Below are 25,110 nucleotides of genomic sequence, written 5' to 3' on the forward strand. Positions count from 1 at the left end.
TCTTCAACTGAGTAAAAAATGGATGCCTGGTTATATGGGCCAAATGAAAGCAGTTGAATGAAAGATATGCACATGGCTTCTATTTCATTTTTCATCACTTCATAAGGTTTTTGGCCCTTTTATTTGCATTCACTTTTTTTTTTTTTTTGTCACTGAACAAAATGAGTATTGCAAAATCCATTTTCTTTCTCTCTCTCTCTCTTTCTTTCTTTCTTTTAAATAGAAGAAAGGGGGGAATACCTTCTTGTACAAACTTGATGTAATTCATGACTAATCAGGAAAGGATGGTTATACAGTGATGCTCAGACTGTACATGTATCCTCTTTGGTTGCTTTCAATTGGTGTTATGACCATTATTATTATTATGAAAACTCAGACAGAGGGATATAAAAGAAGATAAAAAAAAAAAAATGTTCTGTGACTCTGTGATGTTCTGTACAAAATGTTCAGAGATAATCACTTGATGAAATTCTACAATAAAAGAAATTTACAAGAAATATGAAAGTCAAAACACTTAATGAATTGGATCTATTTTAAAAATGTATGGATGGGGAAAATCTGACTTTAAATAATAAATATGATAAATAATAAATAAATGATTTTATTTTGTTAACACCACACTTTCCAGTGCTATTTCACACTTCTTTATTTCTAAGAAAAATATAAAAAATTAAAGTGATTTCATTCAATTTTGGAAAGATTTGGAAATATCTGTTTCTTCTATTCTTCTTAAGAATTAAATAAGAGACATAGATTATACAGCAGTAATACAGCTGTAAGTGAATTCTGAGTTTTCAGAGACATTGTTTGAATTTTGGAGTAACTCAACAAGGCAGAGACCTGATGAAATGATGCCTTAGTGAACACCCAACACCAGAAGCTGCTCCACTGCAGCAAGTGAGGGTAGACCTCTTTTCCTGGAAGCCCTCCTGCTGCACCCAAGCAGTCAGCTGAAATATGAGAGCTCACATACTTCATCAACCACGCTGGAGAAAGAACTCAGCTACATGTTTAAATCAGAGCAGTGACTGGTTAAAATGACAAGTAGTCTGGGAAGCAAAGAGCAAAAATCTAGTCTTCACTTTCCCTGCTAAGTGCCCTAATTGCTGCTCTGTGATCATGTTCTGTCCTGCTCTTTGGCCCAAGAAATCCTTAATTATTTAATATAAAATCAAACAGCTTTCTTAGGAGCAGTGCTGTTCTCTGTCCATCTCTCTCTGTATGCTTGTTCATACATAAAAACAGCAGCCCATAGTTGGATAATCTGTAATTCTCCTGAGAGGTGAGATATGTGTGTTTGAATCCTCTTAGGCTGGAGGGTAAGGTAGGATTAATTTTGTTTTATTAGTAGTCTTATACTACAAGAGAGTTTTAATGGGGACCTTGAAGGAGGATGGTAGAGTGACCTTGGGAACACTGTATGCATGGCAGCATTTTGTTGAATACTAAATTGTTGAAGGGGAGAGAGGATGATAGGTAGGGAAAACAGAATCATCAAGTTGTCTCAAAACTTAATTAGTAAAAATAACCATGTAAGTGACCTGTTAGATGCATGCTTTGATTTGTAAGTTGCCTGTCTTTTTTTACAAACACAGTGATTTGAAGGAAATATAATGGTATATCCCATTTCTTAGCAAAGGAGACAGACTAGACTTAGCTTATCTGTTTTTATTCTAAAATGAATCTATTTGAAATGTCTTTAAGAAAAGAAAAAAAAAAAAGAAAAAAAAAAAAAGAAAAAGAAAAATCTTTTGAGAACTGTCCCAGAGATGCACTTTCTCTGAGAAATCTTTATGAAAAACAGCATTAGCAGTTGTGCTGTTTAATTTTCTCTTCTTGTTCAGGTGTTATTTGGGAATTAATTCAGTATGTAAAAGAAGAGGTTTTATCTGAGCTTCAGAAACAAATATGTTACTCAATTTTATCTCATCTAACAATTTAACCTTAATTTAATTCTTGCTTTATTTCAAGCACATGCTGCTGTGCTACCGAATCCAACACAGCATCTTTAGTCTCTCTCTCCTGGATGAGGGAAGAGTTTACTTTCCCTCTGTTTTATGGCTGTGACTGAATGACAAGAGGGAAAGGAGAGATTTGTGTTTTGTTTAGAAGAAAAAGAGGCAGACAAGGGGAAGGAAGAATGAAGTGAAGAGGAAAAAAGATTACAAATTCAAAAATCTTTCACCAATCCAGCCCACCTCCTTTCTCTCTTGTACTCACCCCATGAAATTATTCTGGCTTTAATCATGTCTTTTGCCCTCTCTCTTTTTTCAGTTACACAACTATATGACCCATGTCCTGAAAGGTATTAATTTCTATTTCCTCTCCTGCTCAGCTCAAATGATGAAGAGGAACTGTTTGAAAACAAATGCTTATGAAATGTTTTTTTCACTGTGAGCTCAGTAGTTTTTGCAAATATTCATGACAAAAGAATCTTTGCATTTGATTACCTAGAAAGGCAAATAATGCAAATACACTGAGAAAGCAGTTGAAATTTGGTTTCTCCTTTATTGTAGTGGTTAGGAACATATTTAAACTCAAATTACCATGCTCTCCATGATTGGTGCAGGCTTGTAAATAAAAAAAAAAATCTCTTACCAGTGAAATATCTGGATTCTTACCATTAAGTAAAACGGTATTGTTTATGCTTTCTAATCAAGGATATTGTTTACAGGGCAGATAGCTGCTAAGACTTCTTTCCATTATTGACTACATGATTTACTTCCTTTTCAACTGCATTTAGATGTGCTAAAACCAGTTTGACTGTTTATCGTCTATCACAGTGCTTTGTTGCTATGCATAAATTTAGCATCAGCAGTTATATCAAAACAGCCAGATACAGAGTAGAGTCCAAGCCACCGGTCACCTGCAACAAATGTCCATGGCACTTTTCATATTATTTTGTTTTCTGCTCTGTAGTAGAGCATGGATAGATGCTCAGGGAATAGTGTATTATCGAACATGGGAATAAAGACTTCATCAACCTAATGAAACAATTAACTCAACAATTCTGCAGCTCTTGATCTGCAGAATTTTACTTCAAGATTAGAATGATAAGGTGAAGATTAACACCTCTGGGTCAGTGGTGCTGATGAGACATGATTTATTAATCCTCAAAGAAAACCTTAATTGGACACTGGAGCACTCTTTCCTTCATTGTTAAACACTGCCAATTCCCTGGATAATTAGGGTAGATGGTGAGTGTGATAGAGGCTTATCGTAATTAGATGCTCCAAAAACTAACGTAATGATATTTTCCCCAGGGAATACCATGTGTTATTTTCTCCATATAAATCAGAGCTGATGTTTGCGGTCAACCGAAAAACATCCCCTACATATGTCCATAGACTACCCAAGTATAGCTTACAGAAGAGAACAGGACAAAGGCATTCATTTGATTTGAGGAATTGTCTTAGATTCTAACCTTCAGAGCACAGTGGATTTACTCTGAAAGCAGGTTAATGAGCAGGTTGATTTATTTTTTTAGCTATTTTTACCTATTCTTCCCACGAAGATTCTTCCCACTGATTTATTGAAAAAAGCACTCCTCTAAGGAGTTTGGTAGGTTTTGGAACGAAATTTCAGAAATATTTTTCTTTTGCAGGCAGTTTAATAAGTGCTTTCATTATAATGCAGCATGCATTATAATGGGAAATGGGAGAAAAGGCTACAGCCATAAAATTCTAGCTACTATAGTCCATGCTGAATGGAGCTGAGGATTCAGGACTTCAGGATTCATTAAGACTTTTGATGTATCTCAGAGCTGCTGAAATAAGTTTACATTTGCATCAGAGTGTTGAAGTAATCACTTGTAAAGAGCCTCCTTTGCTACATTTGTTTACTGCGTCACAGGAGGCATGTCCTCAGTCAACTGGGATAATCAGTGTCAGAGTTTTATGTAGTTACAAAGCAAACTAATAAGTCTGATTGTTGAATTATGTCAATCATGTCTAAACATCGACAAGAAAACTGCTGCATGCAGTTGGAAAGATTGCAAAAAGCCTAGATGCTCACTGCAGTGTGAACAGTGCAGTCTGAAATAGTGATTTAAGACTACCATCAGCAGGAATGTGACTATTCAGTGTGTGGCTCTGAAGTCGATTGCTGTCTCTATTAAATCACCTGGTTATACTTTTGACATTTAGGGCACTGACCGAGGAGAATTTGTATAATTAAGCATTGCATCTTGCTCCCTCTACTCCATCATGTTAACCACCACATAATCACACCCGTATATTAGTTGTCCTCTTGTTGCCTCTGTTGTGGTCCTCAGGATTTATTGCAGCTTCACACCCAGACTGCCTTCCCAAGGCTCCAGCCAGAGAAGAGATGAGAATCAAGAAGTATTGTCAGAATATTTTTTGCTAAAGACAAAAAAAATATATACATATATACTCTAAAAAAAAAAAAAGATTGGAGTAAACTTTTGGCCCAGTGTTCCTGATATCAGCTTTCTGAGTGACAAATCCTTTTGACACTTGTCATCTTTGCACCAGACATCACCCTACAGAGGAGGGACTTATTTGTGGATGGCAGCTGCTGAGTGCTTGTGTGATTTCACCCCTGCTCAGGGTGATACATAAGGGACAAAAAAAAGTGAAAAGTATAAAAAAAATGCTACAAAGCTTTCAGAATACTTAAACAGACTGAAAATTGTATGAGAAGGCAAGATTAAAAAAAAAAAAAAAGTAAGATATTAATCTGTGGAAAGAACAAAAGATCTAATAAATTAATCAATAAGTCTTTTACAGTGCCAAATATAATTCAGTTAAGGAAAACAGTGCAAGAAGAATGTAATGAGTTTTCTACCTTTTTTTCAAAGAGATTGAGAAGTGCAGTTATTGACTGACAGGAATTCTCTTCAGAGAGGAACAGCATGCTCTGGAGCTGTGCTGAAGTGACAGTACTGTCCTTCAGAATCACAGCTTTAGACTCACGACAGAAAGATGTCACCTTGCTGGGAAAACTGGAACTTAATATCAGAGCCAGTTTTTGCCTTTCTTCATATTTTGAAGGAAATAGCAAGGAAAAGGTACATATTTATACCCTGGCAGCTTTAATTGCCATTCAGGAAAATAAGGAAACAGTAGGAGAAAAAAGTAATTTTTATTCAAAATGGAGAACTGACCAGAGCACCAGGTACTAAGTAGAAAGACCTCTCTGCTATTGTAGGTAAAAGTATAAGTAAATCTTTTCTTTAGGTAAGTCCCTAAGGTTTAATGATGGTTCTGCCCGAGACAGAAGTCAGATTGTTCAGACACAATGAAATGTAATTTGTTTTTTAATGTGTTAATACAGTATGTCTTTAACCAGTTTTTAGATTCTGATGCTGAAACTCCATCATTTTGGTGGTCATTCTTAAATGAGTGACAGACAATACTGATTTGTTTTTCCAAGGATTCACTTACAGAGCTACAGAATTTCCTGCATCACTGTTACAAATCCTGTTGCATCAATTTCCAATGATCCATGCTCATTCTTATTTGGGATTCCTCCTTTCATCTTGCATAAAACAGAGTGTATACTAAGTTTTTTCTTAAATAATATCCCCTTGTAATGCAGTCACAAGCTATCAAGAACACGGGCATTTGGAAACTCGGACTTTTTACTGTGGTCTTCTCTATAGCATCGAGAGTTAACTCATTAGTTATATTATTGCAATTTTCTAAGAGCTTAAGTGCCACAGTCAAAAATAAAGCTCAGTGTACATTGTCCCTCCTTCTAATACAACTGTTATTCAACAGTTTCCCAAGGCTTGAGCAAGAGGAAAACCAGCAGCACTAAATTAAACTATTAGTTCAACACACAGAAAAGATAGGGTTGAACAGACTTAACAACTGTATCATTCCCCATCCGACTAGAATGCTGATGTTATTAACTTAAAACTGAACCAGCCATCTGGGCTTTTTAGCATCCATATATGTTATGTTAGAGTCTGATCCTCAGAAAGGAGGAACCAGGGAAAACTTAATCTGCCATTCTGAAGAAAAGCAATGATATTTCCTTTTCTCAGTATGCAGCAGCCTTTGCAGAGCAGGAATTTATGAGACTCGTGGGGTCTGTATGTGCTAGCAGGCACAAAGGCTCATTTTAACTTCATCTGGCCCTTTGGGAAAAAGTAAACACATAGAGTATCTTTCATTCTGCATAACTTTATGATAAACTTCCAGAGGAGCATAAGCTTGACAGAACTCTATGTACAATTCTAATTAAAATAGATCTTCCTTTAAAAAAATGATTACATTTAAAGAAAATGAAAGAAAACAACTACTAAATCCCCCCTTCCCTCCACACCCCCCCAAAACAAAACAAAACAGTTCTATTTCAGTCTCAGCCTCTTTGGAAAGACAGACATCACTAAGCTGTTATCTAGTGAAAAAAGATACACAACTTGATTGAATTTAGAATGACATCAATTATAAATTACACAACTATTGTGACTGAGACTTAATTCAATTTTGAATGGTTTTACATCCATGCTGTCTATTAATTATTAGCAACAATAGTATTGTTCTTCTACAGGAATTTCAAAGAGCTCTCTCTTCCTATAAGGCAGATGGTTGGTACAGCTCAATGCACTGTCAGTCACAGCAGAGGTCTCTGATTGATTACTTCCATGAGCCGGCAAGGGAAGGCTCTGGTGGAAAGATGGTAACCCAGAGCAGAAGAAGAAGTCATCAGTAGTTTTTCAAGCTGCAACCTGAAAGACAGCTGCAGACAGGAAGTGTTGTCCCATTAGCACAGTGATGATGCCATCAAGGTTTGGGACACAGTTGGGAAAGACAAAGGGATGACATCAACGCAGCAGCAAGAGCCTGCTCTAGAATCCTAAGCATTAAATTGGTTCTAAACATGATCCACATTTTTATCTGAAGCATTAGATGCATTTCTGAACAGACTTTCCTTGGCCAAAACCAAACTCAATTCCATTATCTACTGTTTGTTCAAGGGATAAGCCTAGCAGCTGTTGTTGTGTAACATTTGTATCTTTACAGAGGCCTCAATATCAAAGGATGCTTAAAGTGCTAGGGCCAGCCCCTTCAGTAAGCTCAGAAGTAGTAGGCTGCACAGTGCTGTGCAGAGCAATCCCTCTATGACAGGAGACAATTGGATGGCTGCATTTCTTTTCTTTTCTTTTCTTTTCTTTTCTTTTCTTTTCTTTTCTTTTCTTTTCTTTTCTTTTCTTTTCTTTTCTTTTCTTTTCTTTTCTTTTCTTTTCTTTTCTTTTCTTTTCTTTTTCTTTTCTTTTCTTTTCTTTTCTTTTCTTTTCTTTTCTTTTCCTTTCTTTTCCTTTCCTTTCTTTTCTTTTCTTTTCTTTTTACAGTGCAGATTAAATACAAGATACTAGTCTGCAGAAGTACATCCCATTAATATTCAGCTGGCAGACTTCATTTCAAAGCAAGTATTTGTTATTTTCATAGATGGAATGAAGCTGTTGGTGTTCTAGGAGATATAAAAGGCAGATTTCTTTTTTCTTTCTTTCTTAGTGCATCAAAGTGTACAAACATGTTCGTAGTTCTATGGCTGGTTTCTCCGGCATACACTGATAAACAAGAGTGAATGTGGAGTGCTTGTTTCTTTTTAAACATCCCTGCCCTCCACTAAGCCTGAAGTTGAGCTGCCTGGGAGAGTGTACATGTTGGACAGAAGCTCAGCAGCTTTTTCCTGGCGAGAGGCTTCCCATCAACAGGAAGTTGGGGAGGAGAGAGCAGGGGCTGCAGGGACCTCACAGCAGGAAAACACTGTTTGCTTCTGTTTGCAGGGGAAAAGCTTTGTTCCTGGAGTCCCTACAGATGTGAGTCTCAGACATAGAGTGGTTCCTCTGGCATGGGGTAGTTTGAGAAATCTACTGAGGCCGATGTGACATCTCTTTTGTGGGTACACTTACCTGGTAAGGGCTCTGAACCTGTACACTTCAGGGCCAAAAAAATAATAAAATAAAATAAAATTGTCAAATAATGCAAAGAGAAAGGAAAGTAAAAATGCTAAATACAAATGTAACAAATCTTTGCAATAGAAGGCCTACATTTGTGGTTTCCAACAGAATGGAAACTATATTGTATCAATGTAACTGAGTCTTCTTTTACACGAAAAAGGTGAGGATAAGGTCTTCCTCCAGGTTAAACTGTGATACAGTTCCATCCACCAGCACATTACTTGAGATGCAAAACTACCCATATATATGTTGTAATCAACATATATGGTTTCCATATATGTTGAAATCTGACTGGTATCTTGCTACCTCAAAATGGCATCAGCAGAGCAGGCTGAGGGTTGGAAAGAAGGGAGATGAGCATTTTATGAGTGTAAAACAAGAGGATACCAATTAGAACAAATATTTAAGAGGAAATTGCATGTCCTGGTGGGGAAAAAAAAACTAGAGCCACCTTTACTTTTTTCAGTTGCAGCTGAGAGGCTAAGAGATTAACTACTTCAAAATTAAACTTTTGGAACTTGAAGTATATAAAAGAGTTTCCTTCTCTGAACTTAACCAGCATAGTACATAATTCACAAAGGCTTTCATGGTAAACTTATGATACGGAGAAATGTGTATCAGTCACTCCAAAAGTAATGCCTCCTATTTATTTCCATGGAAACTACTGGAGATGCAAAGAACACAGTAACACCATTTGATAGAGTAAATTCTCAACTACAAAATGCTGTTTTTCAACATAATTGCCACCATTATCTATGCATTTTTGACAGCGATGAACAAGAGCCTGCATGATCTGCTCATAAAAATCTGTATCAAAGGAAGATGACATACTGCTGCTGTTGTCACTGCTGAAACACACCACCTACCACTTCACTATGCTCACATCCACTGTTTGGTTTCCATAAACATCCAGCAAATGCCAATGATTGTCAATGCATGCCATTTTTTTGACATGGAGGAATTCAATTCCCCACCTTAGCTTCATCTATACTTCTATGTCAGATATCTGTTTGAGAGTCATAAACCCGTTGGAGTGCATCCAGAGAAGGGCCATAGAAATGATCCATGGAATGAAACACCTCACCTATGAGGAGAGACTGAGAAATCTGGGGCTGTTCAGTCTGGAGAAGAGAAGGCTCCAAGTGACCTGATAGCGGCCTTTGAGTATCTAAAGGGGAGCTACAGAAAAGAAGGGGGCACTCTTTAGCAGAGCCTGTGACAATAGAAGAAGGGGAAATGGCTTCAAGCATGGGGAGGATAGATTTATATTAGATATAAGGAACAAATTTTTTACAGTGAGGATGGTAAAGAACTGGAACAGGTTGCCAACTGATGTGGTTGGTGCCTCGTCCCTGGAGACTTTCAAGATGAGGCTGGATAAGGCCCTGAACAACCTGATCTAGCTGTGGTGTCCATTGCAGGGCAGCTGGACTGGATGGTCTTCAGATGTCTCTTCCAACTCCTAGGATTCTACAGTTCTGATTCTAAGATTCTATACCATTTTGTCAGTCTGCCCCTCTACTGCCATCCGTCACAGGGCAGCAAAACATAATGGAATACTGGTGGGAATGTTCAACCTCTAACATCTTTGAGATTGTGGGCCAAAACAAGAAACATTACTTTTGGAGAAGACCCTCTGGGGAATAAAAATGAAAATAATAGAAAAATTTCCCATATAAACTTCAGTTACATATGGTGAAATGGCAGCAAGAAGAATATTCAGAGTTCAAGGCCAAAGTGGAATTCTTTTTTCCATTCCAGTTTATCACATATCATTATACTAAATGAGAGGGCTGAAGAAAGTAAGAATTGACTGGTTTCTTTTAAGTCCAGCAATTGCAAATGCAAAATGAATGTAATTCTGTAGACATGGTGCCAGAGGACAATGCAAGCTAACGAAATAATGGTAGGCCTTCTAAATAATTTATGCATGATATCAAAAACTGAATGAGATAAAGAAATGGAGAACCCATTTGAAAATTTAGATATTGCTCAAAGCTCTTTCTCCAGTGACTCCCAGGAGTCTGAGCATGGAGCACTAATAAACTCTGTGACCGTGTATAATTCATAAACTTTCACTCTTTTTTTTTTTTTTTTTTCAGGCTTGCAGATTATAGTTAACAAAGGAACAAAGAGTGGAAAAACCCTGTTAGCAATTGAGAGGAGGATATAAGCCAGCTGATTCTTCCATGTAGTCTATTCATAAAGGGCATCTGTTTTCATCCCAAACTGCACATATATCTGCCAGTAAACACAGCACATTGAAAACAGAAAAAAAAAAAAAAAAAACTGCTCACATCATCATGTTTATGTTTGTGTTTTTATGATAGCTATTACAATGTGAATTTATAACACTACAGAAGACATTTTGAAAATATTTTTATTAATGGTATTCTGCTGCAGCTCACAGTTAATGTTCAAACTGGATTTGTTATGTATCCATTCAATGGCAACAAGGCAGACTCAGAGCTAACCAGAGGATTCTGTCTGAAGGCAATGGGATGTTTCTAAATGCTACACCTCAATGCTTCCTCCTCAAACAGCCATATTGGAAAGACATTAAATCATAAAAACCTAAAAATTACCTTCAAATAAGATTTGCTTTCAAATTATTTTAACAATCACAGTACCAAGCCTGTGAAAATTAAATCTCCAAGACAATCTTGGAAAAAAGATGAGGTGTCAAGGGAGTTGTTTTTGACTATTTGCATGTTAGCACTTCGTTGTTTGAGTTCATGCACAGCATGATTCAGTTACACATACAGACTTTATTAGAGTCTGCTGTGGATCTCGTGGGTTTAGCGATTTCCCTTTCAATGAAATAGTTGGGTTTTTTTCCAAGATTGTCTTGGAGATTTAATTTTTTATTTTTATTTATTTTTTTTTTTTCAGTCTGCCTGGAAACAGAGGGCAGTGTCCTGTGGTTTTCTGCAAGAAGCGCTCTGCTTCCTGCTTTGTGTACACAAGCACGGCACAGAACACTTCTCAACTATGTAACAGATTTCAACCTGATGAATGTCTGCAATGGCACCTGCAGCCCTTGCTGCCATGCGTTGCAAGCAAACGGTCTGACTGCAGCAATAATTAAAGTCATGAGGAATTTCCAAACAGCTACCCACAGTCACCAAAGGCACACAGAGAAACCGTCCAGTGCTGTGAGGGCACATTTGCAGATTTGTTGGCCTTGGTAGGTGCAAGAGCATGAGGATGACTGCTATCAGCAAGCTACAGAAACAGTTTCAGGACAGTTGCACTTCAGTGATGCACTGCACTGATGCAGAGCTTGTCATAAGGTGAAGAATGAAATCTTTCCAACCTTCCATGTCTGCCCTACCTAGGCCTGAGAGCCTATCAAGTGTTATTTGAATATTGTTTACTTCATTAATTTCCTCCTACCATCAACTGATGAATAAATTATTCATCAGTAAATTTATAAATTATTCTATCAGCTCTATTGATGATTGAATAATATTAGCCAAATAAATTATTAACTCTTCTTTTTCCCCACCAATAGACAAATAAATTATTTTTGAATATAATTTTTTCATCGTTAGACCAACTCTTGCATCTCTTGAGGCATTTTTAAGATGACTACACAAATTGTAAGTAGAATCCATATTTTCTCAGGGAAATAGAATTAGTTTAGCTTTCTTGTATACTTGTTGCTTTTGAATACAAGTTTACATGTGGATGCATTTTTTTTACATCTCAAAGCCAATTAAACAAAATATTGAGATATTTTACAGCTAATTCTCAGCCAACCAATATTTTTTAATTGTACAGACTATTTAACAGCTTTCTACATCTGTGTGAAGTAGTCATGCAGAGGCTGCAACCAGCCCATGATCTCAAAATAATATAGGTTCTGCAAATAAGTGTCAGGGTCGAACACAGCTAAACCAGACAGATATCTTGAACAATGGCCGATATAGTATAGGCAAGATGTGGCTCAGGCCAATGTTTTTTCAAGTTCCTGGATAAATCATCAGAGCTTTAAATCTTGCTAAATCCATTGCTTCTCTCTTTTCTTTCACTGATTAACAGATAACTTATGTGGTATGCGAATGATGTCCCTTCATTGTAGCATCCTCTCTAGCATATCTTACTATGCAACTAAAATTTGTCAGCATCTAAAAATATAGATAATCCATGTGATGTCTAACACTATGCTGGTCGGGATAAAAAAAAATGAAATTAAAATAAATCAGTAAATATATCTCTAAGAAAGTGATGCTAAGTCAAAAGTATTCATGGAGAAAGGATTAGATTCTCTCTGTTCCACAGAGTGGATAGTTAGATAGTTAGATAGTTAGGCCAATTCAGCTGCTTTAATATGAAATCAGGATAAGAGAAGGACCATGAAAAATACACTAAAGTGTTCAAGTTATTCCGTAAGAAATGGACAGAGAAGGTGTTTCATGCAAGCAAAGGAGCAGCCTGTCTATAACTTTTCAAGTGACTGTTGGTGAAGATCAGAAATATATACCTCTTTCTGCCAACATCTTTCTTGCCTCAGACACCCACCAATAAAGTATGCACAAAGAGGTTTTGGTTGACTTTCTATATATATATATATATATATATATGTATATATTTAAAGTCATGGAGCTGGTATATTTGCCAAGCTGGATACATGTATACCACCCCAAGACAGCAGTTAGTTCTGCAGCTCACACTGCCCAACAGGAGGAAGATGAATGATCTGTGTGTGGGAAGCAGGACTGCTCAGTGAGCAGAGAGCTGGTTTATAAGGAGCTCTCCAGCACCAAGCAGCTGTTACACCTGGCTGCACAGATATGAGCTGTCTCTCCTTTTCCCCTTTCTTCTCCTCCCAGAGAGAGGCTGTAAGTTGTCATTCGGGCAGTGTAGCAGTGTATTATTGGCCTTTAAAACACATGCACAGTAGAAAATCACAGCTCTTTCATTTTCTGAGAAAACTGTTAATAGGTCTCTCTTTCTCACAGAGGTGTTATAACAAGTCCTTGGTTAAACTGGCATTGATATTTTCACTTGGATTTCCTCATTAAAATAAGTGGCACTTCTTAGAAAAGTGTTATGCTCAAGACTTACAGGGGAAGAAGCGCTTTGATTTTACGTTTTGAAAATTAACCTAATGGCCTTTGGGTTCAATTATTCAAAATTCTGTTTCCCTAACAGAAATCCCATGGAATGCCAAGACATAGACATATACAGAAATATAGAGAGAGAAAAGGGAAAGGCAATAAAAGTATAATCACAGAGGTATAGCCAGAGACACAAGGCTGTAGGAATGCTATCAGCAACACTGTTCAGAAGTGAAAGAACAGGACCACAAGGAAAGAAAATTAAGTTCAGTTGTCCTGTGGTATTTTGCAGTAACATCTCACTGCACCTGGATATTTGCATCACTTGTAGAAAAAAAGGACTTTCCTCACTGCTGATTTCTTCAATTTAGCAGCCAGAGCAAGACACTGATGTGCAGGCAATAGTTATTACCCACTGCACATAGCATGGGAATTGGCAATGCTGTAGCTAGGCCAGTGCATCTATCTATGGAACACAAGGACAAAAATTTGGCTGCAAAGAAATGCATAAATCATTTTTGATAACATGTTCCTGTAGACACGCATGCATGTCTGTGCGTATTACCTCATACATTGGAATTGTTTTTTCACTGGCGAGTAAAAGCCATGGGGAAAACCTACTTAGGTGTTCTTTTTTTTTTACTGAAAATGCAGTGTACCAGCAAAATATATTTGCAGCTTGGATAAGTTTTTGCTGTTAGTTTCCTCATCGATGCTTTTCATTCCTAGTAATGTTTTACATGCAATTCAGTTTTGCTTTTTTAAAGGAAAATCACAGAAAATGTTGCTGTGGGGAGCTGCAGGAGACCATCTGGATCTTGCTACTGTAATAGCTAAGAGGAGAATTAACAAAAATTTTCTACCAGGTTGCAGTTAATGAGAGAATCTTCAAAGAGTCTTTCACATGTTTCATTTTGAAATTATTTGGGAAAGGGCAATTTTTCCAGTATGGGGGAAAAAAAGTGTAATAGACCACAAGCGCGACTCAAAGTAGTGGAAAAGAACTTTTTAAGATTACAAGTGTATGAAAAGATATAATTTTATTCCACTCTCAGTCATACTAAGCAATACCACTCTGCCTTTTTACATCCCGTTCAATGCACCAAAACTGTTCATGACAAATGTAGTACTCTAAAGAAAAGTCAGAAGATAGCTCTGGATATCTTCCTTCTTAACTTTCTAACTGAGGACTCATAATCTTGCTTTACTCTTTCCCAGACAGAATTAAAAAAACAAACAAGCAAACAAACAAAAAAAAAACAGCGACAACAACAAAAAACTGTTTACTGTTTTTTTTGACAGTGCTATTGGCCTCCTTTTATGATTTCTTTCTCAACTTTTGCAGTCATTACTCTTTTGTCTTCCATTTCACTGTCTTTTGCTCCTCAAACCTATTTTTTCCTTTTGATAACTATTTTTGCTTTCAGCTGCCATAATGCCAGCTGGAAGAGATGAGGCTCGTATTCTCTTTTGAGGAGTGTAAAATTAGTATCTATTATAAACTTTCTACAGTCAGCAATCCAGGTTCCAACTAATTCCACAGGTTTCCTAACTCATTGTCATCAGCTCCAACATTCCTGAGAAATGAAGCAGACAAGAAAGGTTATCATTTCAGAAGAAAGAGAGGAGAGTTGCTGGGGAAACACCATTAATTTGAAGAAAAGGGCTAACCTTATCAGATTAATCTTGTACTCCATGAAGAGCAGTGCACGATAATATAGTCAGGAAGCTGGCAAGAAGACAGGCACATGTATTTTGAACTGATGAAATCCTATTAAGATCTATGCTCTTGGAAGCATTCCTGGAGCAATGTAGTTAAGCATGGAACATGGTAGCCTAGTCATCATTCAGCAGAATGCAACTGCCTGCCTCACCAGTTCAGATGCAATAAAGCAGTTTTTCCTAAGCAGCTGTGTCTGAGACCTCAAGGGCATCAGAGTGTCTGAGATTCCTAACTACCCAGACAATCTGGCAGCAAATCTGTTTGGTAAAGGGCTGCGCAAAGGCAATAGCCAATTTTGGATTTGTTTCTTTCCTCCTATCACCACTTAGCTTGATATCCTTCATTAAGACTAAAAAATGAAAATAATAAAGAAAAAAGGTCAGACTGATAAATAAGGGAGATTAAGAGCTCTTTACAGGCTTCTGTACTGTTGTTATCTGGCACACTGTTTATCTAGGTATAGTAAAACTACATGTAGATGAGTACTGAGATATCTAGAATTAAATGATAGTGTACTGAACACACAGCCATTACCATTCTCTATAGGGATCAGATATCCAGGTGTAACACCTAAGGCAACCATAAGGGGCAAGGGATACAAATCACAAATGCTTTCCTTCAGCACTGATAGTGTGCTAATTTTTGCCAAAGGAGCATGTGTTTTTTTATCTAATTTATGGATGTAAGTGTTGATTCTGTGGATGGTCTCTCAGAGTAAAGCAGCCTTTCTAGAGAAAGCATATATTACCACTTCATTATACAGAGAACTGGCTTTGAGGGCAGCTTAAAGGCCCTCAGTTGTAAATGTCAAAACTCTTCAAGAAGATAGGAAAAGGTATTTTTAAGTTATTGTCATAGCAGTGGCATAAGATTATAGGAAATCTTCATGTTAGAGTTTATCTGCAACCACTACTGTTTTCTGTCATCTTTGCTGACATTTTCTGCTCCACTGTTTCAGTCAATATGAGTTACGAGGAGAAAAGGACATGCTTAGAAGGCAGAGACATTTATGTGAATCTGTGAACTTGTTCCCTGTAGTGAAAGGGTTTCCATCCTCTCTTCCTTCAGGTCTTGAAATGTGTTCTAATGTTATTTCAATCCCATCTCACTCAGTAGTACTTATGCTAGAGAAAAAAAAAAAAAAAGAAACACTGTGATGATTACTCATCTGAATTAAATTTGTTTTTGCTATTGAAAGTATGAATCAATAAGGAAGATTTCTGAAAAACTGAAATTGAAATTTCCTTTCCACAGGTTCAGCATTTGTCCTTCCTAGTGAAAACTGCTACATTCAAAGATTTCCATTTCCATTCTCCATTTCACATTACCTGGTCAAAAAAAAGGAGGATAAATTCTACCAGTACTTAGACTATTCAGTGATTGTAGGAATGAAAAATACTCTCTCTAATAAAAAGTTGTGTTCTGCTTTATCATGATTATTGCAACTTTTTAATACTCTCCACATAGTACAGTAGTTATCTTGCAATTAAACTGTATGAGAAGGTACCAGGAAAAAAATGCAGAGTATGTATATCTTATCCTTACCACTTGACACTTTTTAATGGCAAGCTAGCACAAGGGGAAGGAGGAGCTGGAGAAGGCTATAGGAAGATCAGGAGTATGATGCTTTTATTACCATAGTATGAAAATCATGAGCTGATTAGCTAATGCACAAATTTTGAGGGATAAATTCCTTTCTTTCCCAAGCACCTCTTTTTCCTTTCCCAGATGAAGTCCACAAGCTTGATTTATGTGAGTTTTACTCACAGTGACAAATGCAAGAAACTGTAGTTAACATTTAAGAGACATAGGGAAAAGCAAGAGAAATAGAAAAGTGCCAAGTGGTGAATTGTTTCCTCAGTCACTATATTTGAATCTCACATAAATTAAAAAATATTTATGCAGTGCATGAAGACAAATATTTGTTAGTCAGCAGATGACCCCTGCTGGTGTGTGAAACAAAAATAATCTAAGCCAACTCACTGATAAATTCAATTAAAAAAAAAAAAATTCCATTTATTATTACTTCAGTCTTCTTCATAGTTCATAGTTTCCTATGATTCGTACTTCACTTTGATTGCCACATCACTCCATCAACACTGTCTCTCAACAATCTGCTTATCAAAGGTTTAAATATTACTTTCTTATACTTCTCCTCATAATCAACCACACTTCATTCATTTATCAATAAGACCTTCTCTTCCTTGCTATCTGCGTCCAAAAATTTCCTTCTGACCATTTTCAAACAACATTCTGGTGGCTTTTCTGTCTCCCTGTCAGTTTATCTGGGATAGGTGAGTATAGCAACAGCTTCTGGGTTCAGTTCTTCTGGAAAATTTGTTATGTTATCAAATTCAAACTTTTACTGGTGGTGGTACCATTATCATTATTTTGTTTGTTTGTTTGTTTGTTTTTCCATCTTCTCCCATTTAATTTAGCCAATGAAATAAGATTTTGATTTAGTTGCTGAAATTTTAGTTCATTTAGTCAATGATGTGGTGTAGTAGCATACAGGGGCATAATTGCTTCCTTCTCACAGATGTCCATCTATTTCACTGCCACTGAGTTTCTGTCTTGGTACTTAAAAAAATTCTGAATATACTAAATTTCATTTTTTGAAATAACATGGGATCTCTGCTTCTTAAAATCACACTTAGGCCATTAGTCTTCTCCAATCTAATTGGCATCTGTTGAGATGAGACTCATTTTACTCTCAACTAACACCTTCTTCTCACCTGTATGCCTCCATGGCAAATGGGGTTGGATGATGAATTCATATCAATACACTAAATGAAGCTTATTTACTTAAGATAACTATATTAATCTAACAAGTTAGATCAGCTGTTCATCTGCAATTCATGAAGTAGCTTACCTATTTTTTTCTGTACATGATATTGCATACAGTTGCACTTCTAGAAATTACAAGTTCTACATTGTGAATTATATTGTTCTTATGCATTGTAGATTATCTCTTGGATATCCAGGAAGTGAGTTTCCTCCTGTATTTGCATATTTAATTGGATTGCTCAAAACAGGTATTTGTAACTTAAGCTCACTGACTGTGCAGCAGTATACTGTTGTCTCCTTTGGTAGAAGGTTTCACATTCAGCATCTGTTCTGCCTGGTGCTTCCCCAAGCCTTGTCCTGCTGGTGAGAAGCTGGTGCATCAGTTCAGTAATGGTCCATAACAGAGAGTAAAATTTCAAAACGAAAATCCTTATTTGCCTCAAATAACTGCTAAAATCATGTCACTTTGGATTACATTTTATCTTGCCTTCCAGCTTATTAAGTTTAAAAGTGCATATTCCCTATGGTAAACTTTGTGCAGCCTATAATGTGTCCCAGAATTCTCATTTCTTCCATCCTGAAGTGTTGATTTGTTAGTCTTCAGCAACATTTTTGCCTTTGGGGCCTTCACCTTAATCACATTCTAGCATTAACCCCATGGCCTAAACAGTTCTGTTCTCTCCTCTGTCTCTGTACATCTATAGCAAGATGTAGACATTTCTGAAGCTGAAATACATTTTTTTCTAAATTTAGTTTTATGAAAACAACTAAAATCTGAGGAAGGTGTTTTATTAGCTAGAACCTCAGAAGAATATTACTTCCTCCTTGGACTTTAAATTAGATGCTGGAAGTGATAACAAAAATTACATAAGCAAACAAATAATGTTGCATATGCATTTCCAGTGAGTGTTCAATATCCATTATTCTGTCAAAAAGTTTTCAGTATGTGGAAATACACTCAAGTACATACACAGTGCAAATATAATTGTCTATTTTCTTCTCTTCTTGCACTGAATTTTACTGCACACCCGAATATGGATGGACTAAGACCTTGTGGAATCCACTTTCTAAAATATTTTGCCTTTGATTTTGTCTTTAATTTGATTTCACTGTGGCCTGATGACCTTCACAGCTTCAAGGAGACCTACAGGCAGGAATTAACAGGAGTGTGAGAGTATGCATGAGGGAGGACATGCTCCCAACACTTTAGTTTCAGGTAGAGAGGTCCGTATATGTTTTGTGAGAAAGGAAGTTCAGAACCAATAATTGTAACACTGACATGATACTATTAGTTAGAAAGAGCAGTAATGAAGAATTTTAACCTGGAAAACTATGAATTGTCATTATGATTTCTTTCCCACCTCCTTTTTTAAATTAATTAATTAAGAGAATAAACAGCAGTTGTGTATCAGCCCAGAGAAACAATGTATATGCATTTTTCTTAAACAATAAATTCAGCTAAAAATATACTAAAAAAAAAAAGATAAAAGTTTATCACATAATTAGGGCACTAGACAGGAACATAGACATCTCAAATTGAATTCCACTAGTCCCATAGATTTTCTCTGTGACCTTGAACAAATCACTTAATCTCTCTCTACCTTTGTTCTTCATTTATTTTTAAAGTATGATACTTATTCTTTCTTAGTATTTACATTGCAAATTCCTTTTACTCTGTTTTATATGATTCTTGTTGTAATAAGGATCTTACCTAAAAATTCTTATTACAGAGCTTCATATATCTATGTGAAAAGCAGATTGTTCTGTATGTATACAGCCATGACCTGGCTGTATAAAGAGTTACTTTTGCTACTAGCACACTAGAAGTGTCATAGAGTCAGCCAGGCTCAAGGCTTCAGTGCTGCAAGTAGAGATGATGAGTTGGACTTACAAAAGCTTTCTCTGTAGCAGTAAATAAAATGTGCTCAGGACTGACTATTCTACCATCCTGATGACAGCCATTATGGAGTGGCCTATCCATACCATTCATCTCACCTAGCACTAAGGCAGGAAGGCTGCAGGTATACTGACAGGGCTGTACAGTTTGGGGCTTGTACTGATTTCCAAACTGTATAGTAGAGTCTTGTGAGAGTTTCCTGGGCCAAAATTTAACAGCATGGGCAGGGCAAAGAAACATATGCAGACTCTATTTATCAGTGGACAACCATACCTATATACAGATGTGTGCCTGTAATAATCTCTCCGACTTGATGTAAGTCCTAGGGTTGGGAAAAAAAAAGAAAATGAGCTTTACTAGCATTAAAACAATAGAGACTTGTCATAAAAAAAAAAAAAAAAAAAAAAACCTCAAAATACATACTGTTAAAATTCAGAAGGAAAAACAAAACGAAACTAAAACAAACAAACAACAAAAAACAGTTTCAACAGAAACTGCTTCACAATACATTAAATATTCTCTGGTCCAGGCAGTGAAAATATGAATGAGTATATTATGGTTTTATATATCAAGAAAATCAATTTGGTGATTAAAGTATTAAAGTATTAATCTGACTGATAGGACATAAGGCTTTACATCACCTTTAAAGATGTAGAGCTCTTGGAGTGGGAGAGAAGGGCCACAGAGGCACTCAGAGGGCTGGAGCATCTCTGTTATGAAGGAAGGCTGAGGAAGTCTTGTTTATCTTGGACAAGAGAAGGCTCCAGTGAGACCTCGTTGCAACCTTCCAGTACATGAAGGGAGCATATAAACAAAAGGGGAATCAACTTTTTACATGAGCAGATAGTGAGTGATGGAACAAGGGGGAATGGCTTTAAACAAAAAGAAGATAGATTAAGGCTGGTTTTCAGGAAGAAACTCTACTCAGACAGTAGCGAGGCCCTGGCACAGTCTGCCAAGAGAAGCTGTGGTGCCTCATCCCTGGAGGCACTCAGGCCCAGATTGAACAGGGCCTTGGACAGCCTGAGCTGCAGGGTGGCAGCCCTGACCATGGTAGAGGGCTGGGATAATAGCAGGCTTAGGGATGAAAAAGAAAATAGAAATTCAGCGGGGAATAATGACAGCTACTCTAATGTGGAAAGATCAGTGCTGGGAAGGAAAGACTTAGGAGCTGCAAATCTACCCTGGCTCATCATCTGAACTCTTCCTCACAACTCAAAAATTCATGTATTTTGTTTGTAAAAGGTATACCTTCCTTATTCAGGAGGGAAACTGACTGCAGCTTCATACTGAGGTGTTTCTCTGCTGTAACAAGAAGCCGGAAAGTCCTTAGTGTAAGCACTGCTCTGCAACAGTCAAAACATCACTGTGTTAACAGGATTGCTTTCATCAAAAATTCAAAACATATCATTCTATGAGATGTTATGAAGAAAATTTACTCTCTCAAGCAAACCATAGTGATTTAGTGGTCTCTGGCACATATCATAAAAGGAAATGTAAGTCCATGCTTGTTGCTGCAATTTGAAGATGAGTATGAGTATGCTCAGCTCAAGTTTGCATCAGGCCTTGAAATAAAAGCCAATGCTAGCATCAGTCAGATATGGTGTTTAAGGAATTCTCCACAGAACAGCCTAAATTGACACACAGAGAGACCTGACAAGACACATCACACATTTACCTTTGTACTACTGTTAAAAAAATGTCCTTGTGTCCATCCCAGCTGCACGCTTCACAGATCTGCCACCAGAAGCTTGCTGGCACAGACTGGGAAATAAACTGATTTCTGTCCAGCTCACTCCCTAATAATGTAATAGAAACACAGTGAGCAGGTCCCACACACTGTGGGCACAAGACCTACAAGCCCAGAGTCTGATCTGATCCTACTACAAGTCTACAAAGCCAAGCCCTGTATTGCAGCTTATAGACAGGCCTAATGTATGGAGCTGAACCATTACGTTCAGAATTATCTCTCTAGCCCAGATACACTGTCTGGTGTTGCCATGTGGGAAAGAGTAGTAAACAAAGCTTTAACTACTAATTCTGTAGTTTGAAAAGATTTTTGGCAATGTGATTCAGCCATTTGCAACTGATGGAAGGCCTCTTACTAAACATTACACTGCATATTGCTTACTGATGAGAGCTTTATATGTTCTTCTCTCTGCAGACTGAAGAAGTCCTGAAGATTGATGGAGGGCCATGCTATTCAAACAGCAGGTGTTGCTGAGACAGAAGCTCTTTGTGCTAGGCAGCCTTGCTATTGGAAGTCTCCTATATCTAGTTGCCAGAGTTGGGAGCTTGGATAGGTAAGCCACTCTCTTAATTGCAAATGAACGCAGATTGCATGAGCTTTTTTTTAGAGGATCTATATTTTTTTTCATTTTTTCGCTTCTATTCATGTATTCATGAAAGACCAACCACTCTACTACTGATTTTCATTATTGTTTCCTTTCCTTTGCAGAATAGGAAAACGAAGTTGCAGGTCACCCCTGTCAAAGTACTTTAGTCTGCCCATTTGTAATCTAAGCAGATTGACACTTATTTTCAGAGAAGAAATAAGAAAACATCCAGTAAAAATATCATTAGAATAGCTCATTTTTTGTCTCTGCACATCTGTGTGTTGACCTCTACTTTCAGCAGAACAGTTTTGATGTATTTATACATCATCTTCCTAAATTTATGAGCAAGCAATTAATGTGCTACAGTGGCAGTTAAAATTAAGTATGAGTCTGCAGAGTAGCTCGTCAAGTTTTAAATACTATTTCATTTGAAAGATTGCTGCAGGGCTTGAGAATTTTTCAACTACATTAATTAGCCGGTATTTTCTGGAGTTGAAAGTACCAAATAAAAAGGTTGTCTCTGCAAGCGGTTTCCTGGGAAGCAGTAGAAAATACAGGAGAGGAGATCAAAAAGTATTTGACACTTTTGGTCAGATTGATTTTTGATTGGCTATTGACAGTGTGACAGTGGTGCTACTCACAATGACCATGCTTTTTCTGCCAGCTTCACAGTGGTCTAGGATTGCTCTGATAGGCGCTATATAAAGACAGGGTAGAAAAGATTGTTTTGAAAGAATGAATGAAGACCTCAGGATTTCCAGAAGCTGGCAAATAGCTTTTGAGTGCTAATGTTGCTTTAGTGGTCTTCTTTTAAATGATGGAAAATATTAGTTGAGTTCGAAACTATGACACTACAATATCTAGCATCCACTGTACTACATCGATGGCTACCTTCTTCAACTGTATAATCCAATTTCAGAAGAAGAGGGAGCTCACGTTGTCAACTGGGACTGAATGGATTGCAAATTAGGCCCCAAGATTTATAGTTTTCTTCCCCCAGTGGTCAAAGCATCTCCGATGCTTCAGAGGTGAAAACTTCACTGTGACAACAGAGATTCTGAAATGGACACAGAATTCCTTATTAGTCCCTGAAACAGCATGTTTTATAAAGGGAGGCATAAAATCTAATTAACCTTATGCTATTATCTATGCTTGCACATCTTCAGAATTTACTGATGGCCATAAAATTATCTTGCCACAATATTTGACTCATTGACCTCCCGAGGCACTGAATTCCTCTGTTTTCATATATAATGTTGCCACTGGAAGTAAAACCCTGTTTCATTTTCTTCCATTATCCAATGTGTAAAATACCACACTGCCAAAAAGAAGCCCTTTATTTGGACTCATTACGAAAAAAAAAAAGAGAGAAAGAATGCATAGAAAACTTGAGACAGATGAACAGATTGGAAATATTCTGCCACACTATGACCCAAGCTAAACTTGAAAAAGAGAACTGGGCATTTCTCATTGCCAGGGATGTCTCAGGAATTGAGTTCCCTTAGGAAATTAGCAATAGCTTATCTGATTCACTGAGTCATAAAGTCTGATAAGCTGAGTACCTCCCTCCAGAGGAGGCCCCTGTCCTTCAGATCACAAATGAACAGAGCTACTTCATGTGTAGAAGCTCAACCAAACTTAATCCATAAAAATTCAGAGAAAATTTGTGTGAGTCTTCAAGATGTTTATGATTCTCATTGGAATTAGGGGGAGCCTCCATACCCAATTTTGATGTTTTGAACTCCTGGAACCAGGCTTGTAACATTTTATCACTGTGACATCTGCTTCGGAAGCAAATTAGCAGCTATTCTGGATCAGGAGAGAAAGTGCATGCAGCATCACTACTTGTTGTTAAGATTGCCTAGCCTTCTTTTAGCTGTTTATCTACTTGGCAGAGACATATTTTTCTGAGATGAACTGCTCTACACTGGATTTTTTTTCAAGAAGAAGACTCAGGAAATAGTAAATAGCAGCATCTCAGGATTCAGCTACCAAGATATGACAGCCTGTTTAATCTTAAGACGGTCAAGATCTTTTATATTGTTTGGAGAGGAGAAGAAAGGGGAAAGGGTAATGGGTAAAGTGTTGAGGAATGACTTTTAAGAACATCCAATCCTTCTCTTAGGCTAGAGGATATCTTGAGTATTTGTTTACTTTTAAAGGAAACAACCCTGTTTGACAAGCTGTTGTGTTATACTGAAGGCAGTGCTATCTTTTTGAGGAAAAGAGATAAAATTAGTTGAGATGCGTCTGGAACTGCTGTTGTGGAACATTTTTGCTTGAAAACAAATCACAAATACACAGAAGGAGAGGGAAGGGAAGAACAGAGAGATGGATTATAGCTTCTGTTTTTCATGCTTGCAACTGTCACCTCCTTACTGCAGAATGACTCTTAACAGTCCCACCATAGCCTAAGTAGTACCACTGTCAAGTTAAGATACTGTTTTCAGGTGTTTTGTTTGTTATGTTGGTTGGTTGGTTTGGTTCTCTTTTTATTGCCAAGTTTGAGTCAATGTTGCAATAATACAATTTTTGTGACCAAATCAGGCTCTTACTTGGTAGGCAGCAAAAGGCACAGAGAAAAGAGTGGAAACTTGAGAAAAGAAATGACAACAGGAACTCACTTCTCCTCACACTTTGTCATAGGTGTGTAGGACTTAATTAAAGCTCATTTGAACCCAACAAACTCATGTGGGATGTTTCTTCAGATCTGTCTGGGCATAGTATATCTCAGCATTTAGATAGTGAAGGAAACAGTTATTGGGTCAGCCAGGGGCTAACCTTTTTACTTGGTCCCAGCCATCCATTGTCCTAGCATCAGTGTCAAATTAGAGACTCCAACAGGCAGTGATGGATGGAAGAGCCAAAAAGAAATAAATGATTCTGTCCTGAAAGCAGGTTTGAATAATATACAGTAAATGAATGAGGTGCCACATACTGAGGAAACAGAATAAATACTGAATACCTAAACAGCTATTAATGAGCATTGCCCATCTGGTATGCCGGCTGAGGCAGGGGTCCTGTGAAAAATAATAGCATGTGGTCATGTAATTTAAAAACAGTATCATAATATATATGCACAGCAAGCTCATATTAAAATTGCCTAGGCAACCTTTGTTCTTACATATCTTTAATTTTGGAGATCACGGCTCTGCAAATTTATTGATTTTTTTTTCTGTTGGGCTTTGGAAGCTCTCTCTACATACCTGTTTCATCTTCAGTGTAACACTGGTTTGTTTAATGACCAAAGCGCTGTTTGGGAGTGAAAGTGAGGGCTTACTAAAGGCTCTGCTGTAGCAAAATTTAAACGCTTCTCTTACTGAATCACTTCCTACATTCATTGACATGAAATATGAGAAGGAAGAATT

The 25,110-nt window shown here is 37.2% G+C and overlaps 1 protein-coding gene across 5 annotated transcripts in view; it reads left to right on the forward strand.

The window, feature by feature from the left end:
- HS3ST5 (heparan sulfate-glucosamine 3-sulfotransferase 5) overlaps positions 1–25,110 on the forward strand; it is a 191,598-nt gene that overhangs the window by 161,302 nt on the left and 5,186 nt on the right. For 4 of the 5 annotated variants that reach the window (XM_085217444.1, XM_085217445.1, XM_085217442.1 and 1 more), the window contains one exon: positions 21,571–21,709. In XM_085217444.1, coding sequence (XP_085073570.1) covers positions 21,603–21,709 — 107 coding nt within the window. In that variant the 5' untranslated portion in view covers positions 21,571–21,602. Of the gene's footprint in view, positions 1–15,926; positions 17,758–21,570; positions 21,710–25,110 lie in introns of those variants that run through there. The other variant, XM_010707509.4, reaches the window with a different exon arrangement.

The sequence above is a fragment of the Meleagris gallopavo genome, chromosome 2, assembly GCF_905368555.1.
Source record: "Meleagris gallopavo chromosome 2, MGAL_WU_HG_1.1, whole genome shotgun sequence".
Lineage (NCBI taxonomy): Eukaryota > Metazoa > Chordata > Aves > Galliformes > Phasianidae > Meleagris > Meleagris gallopavo.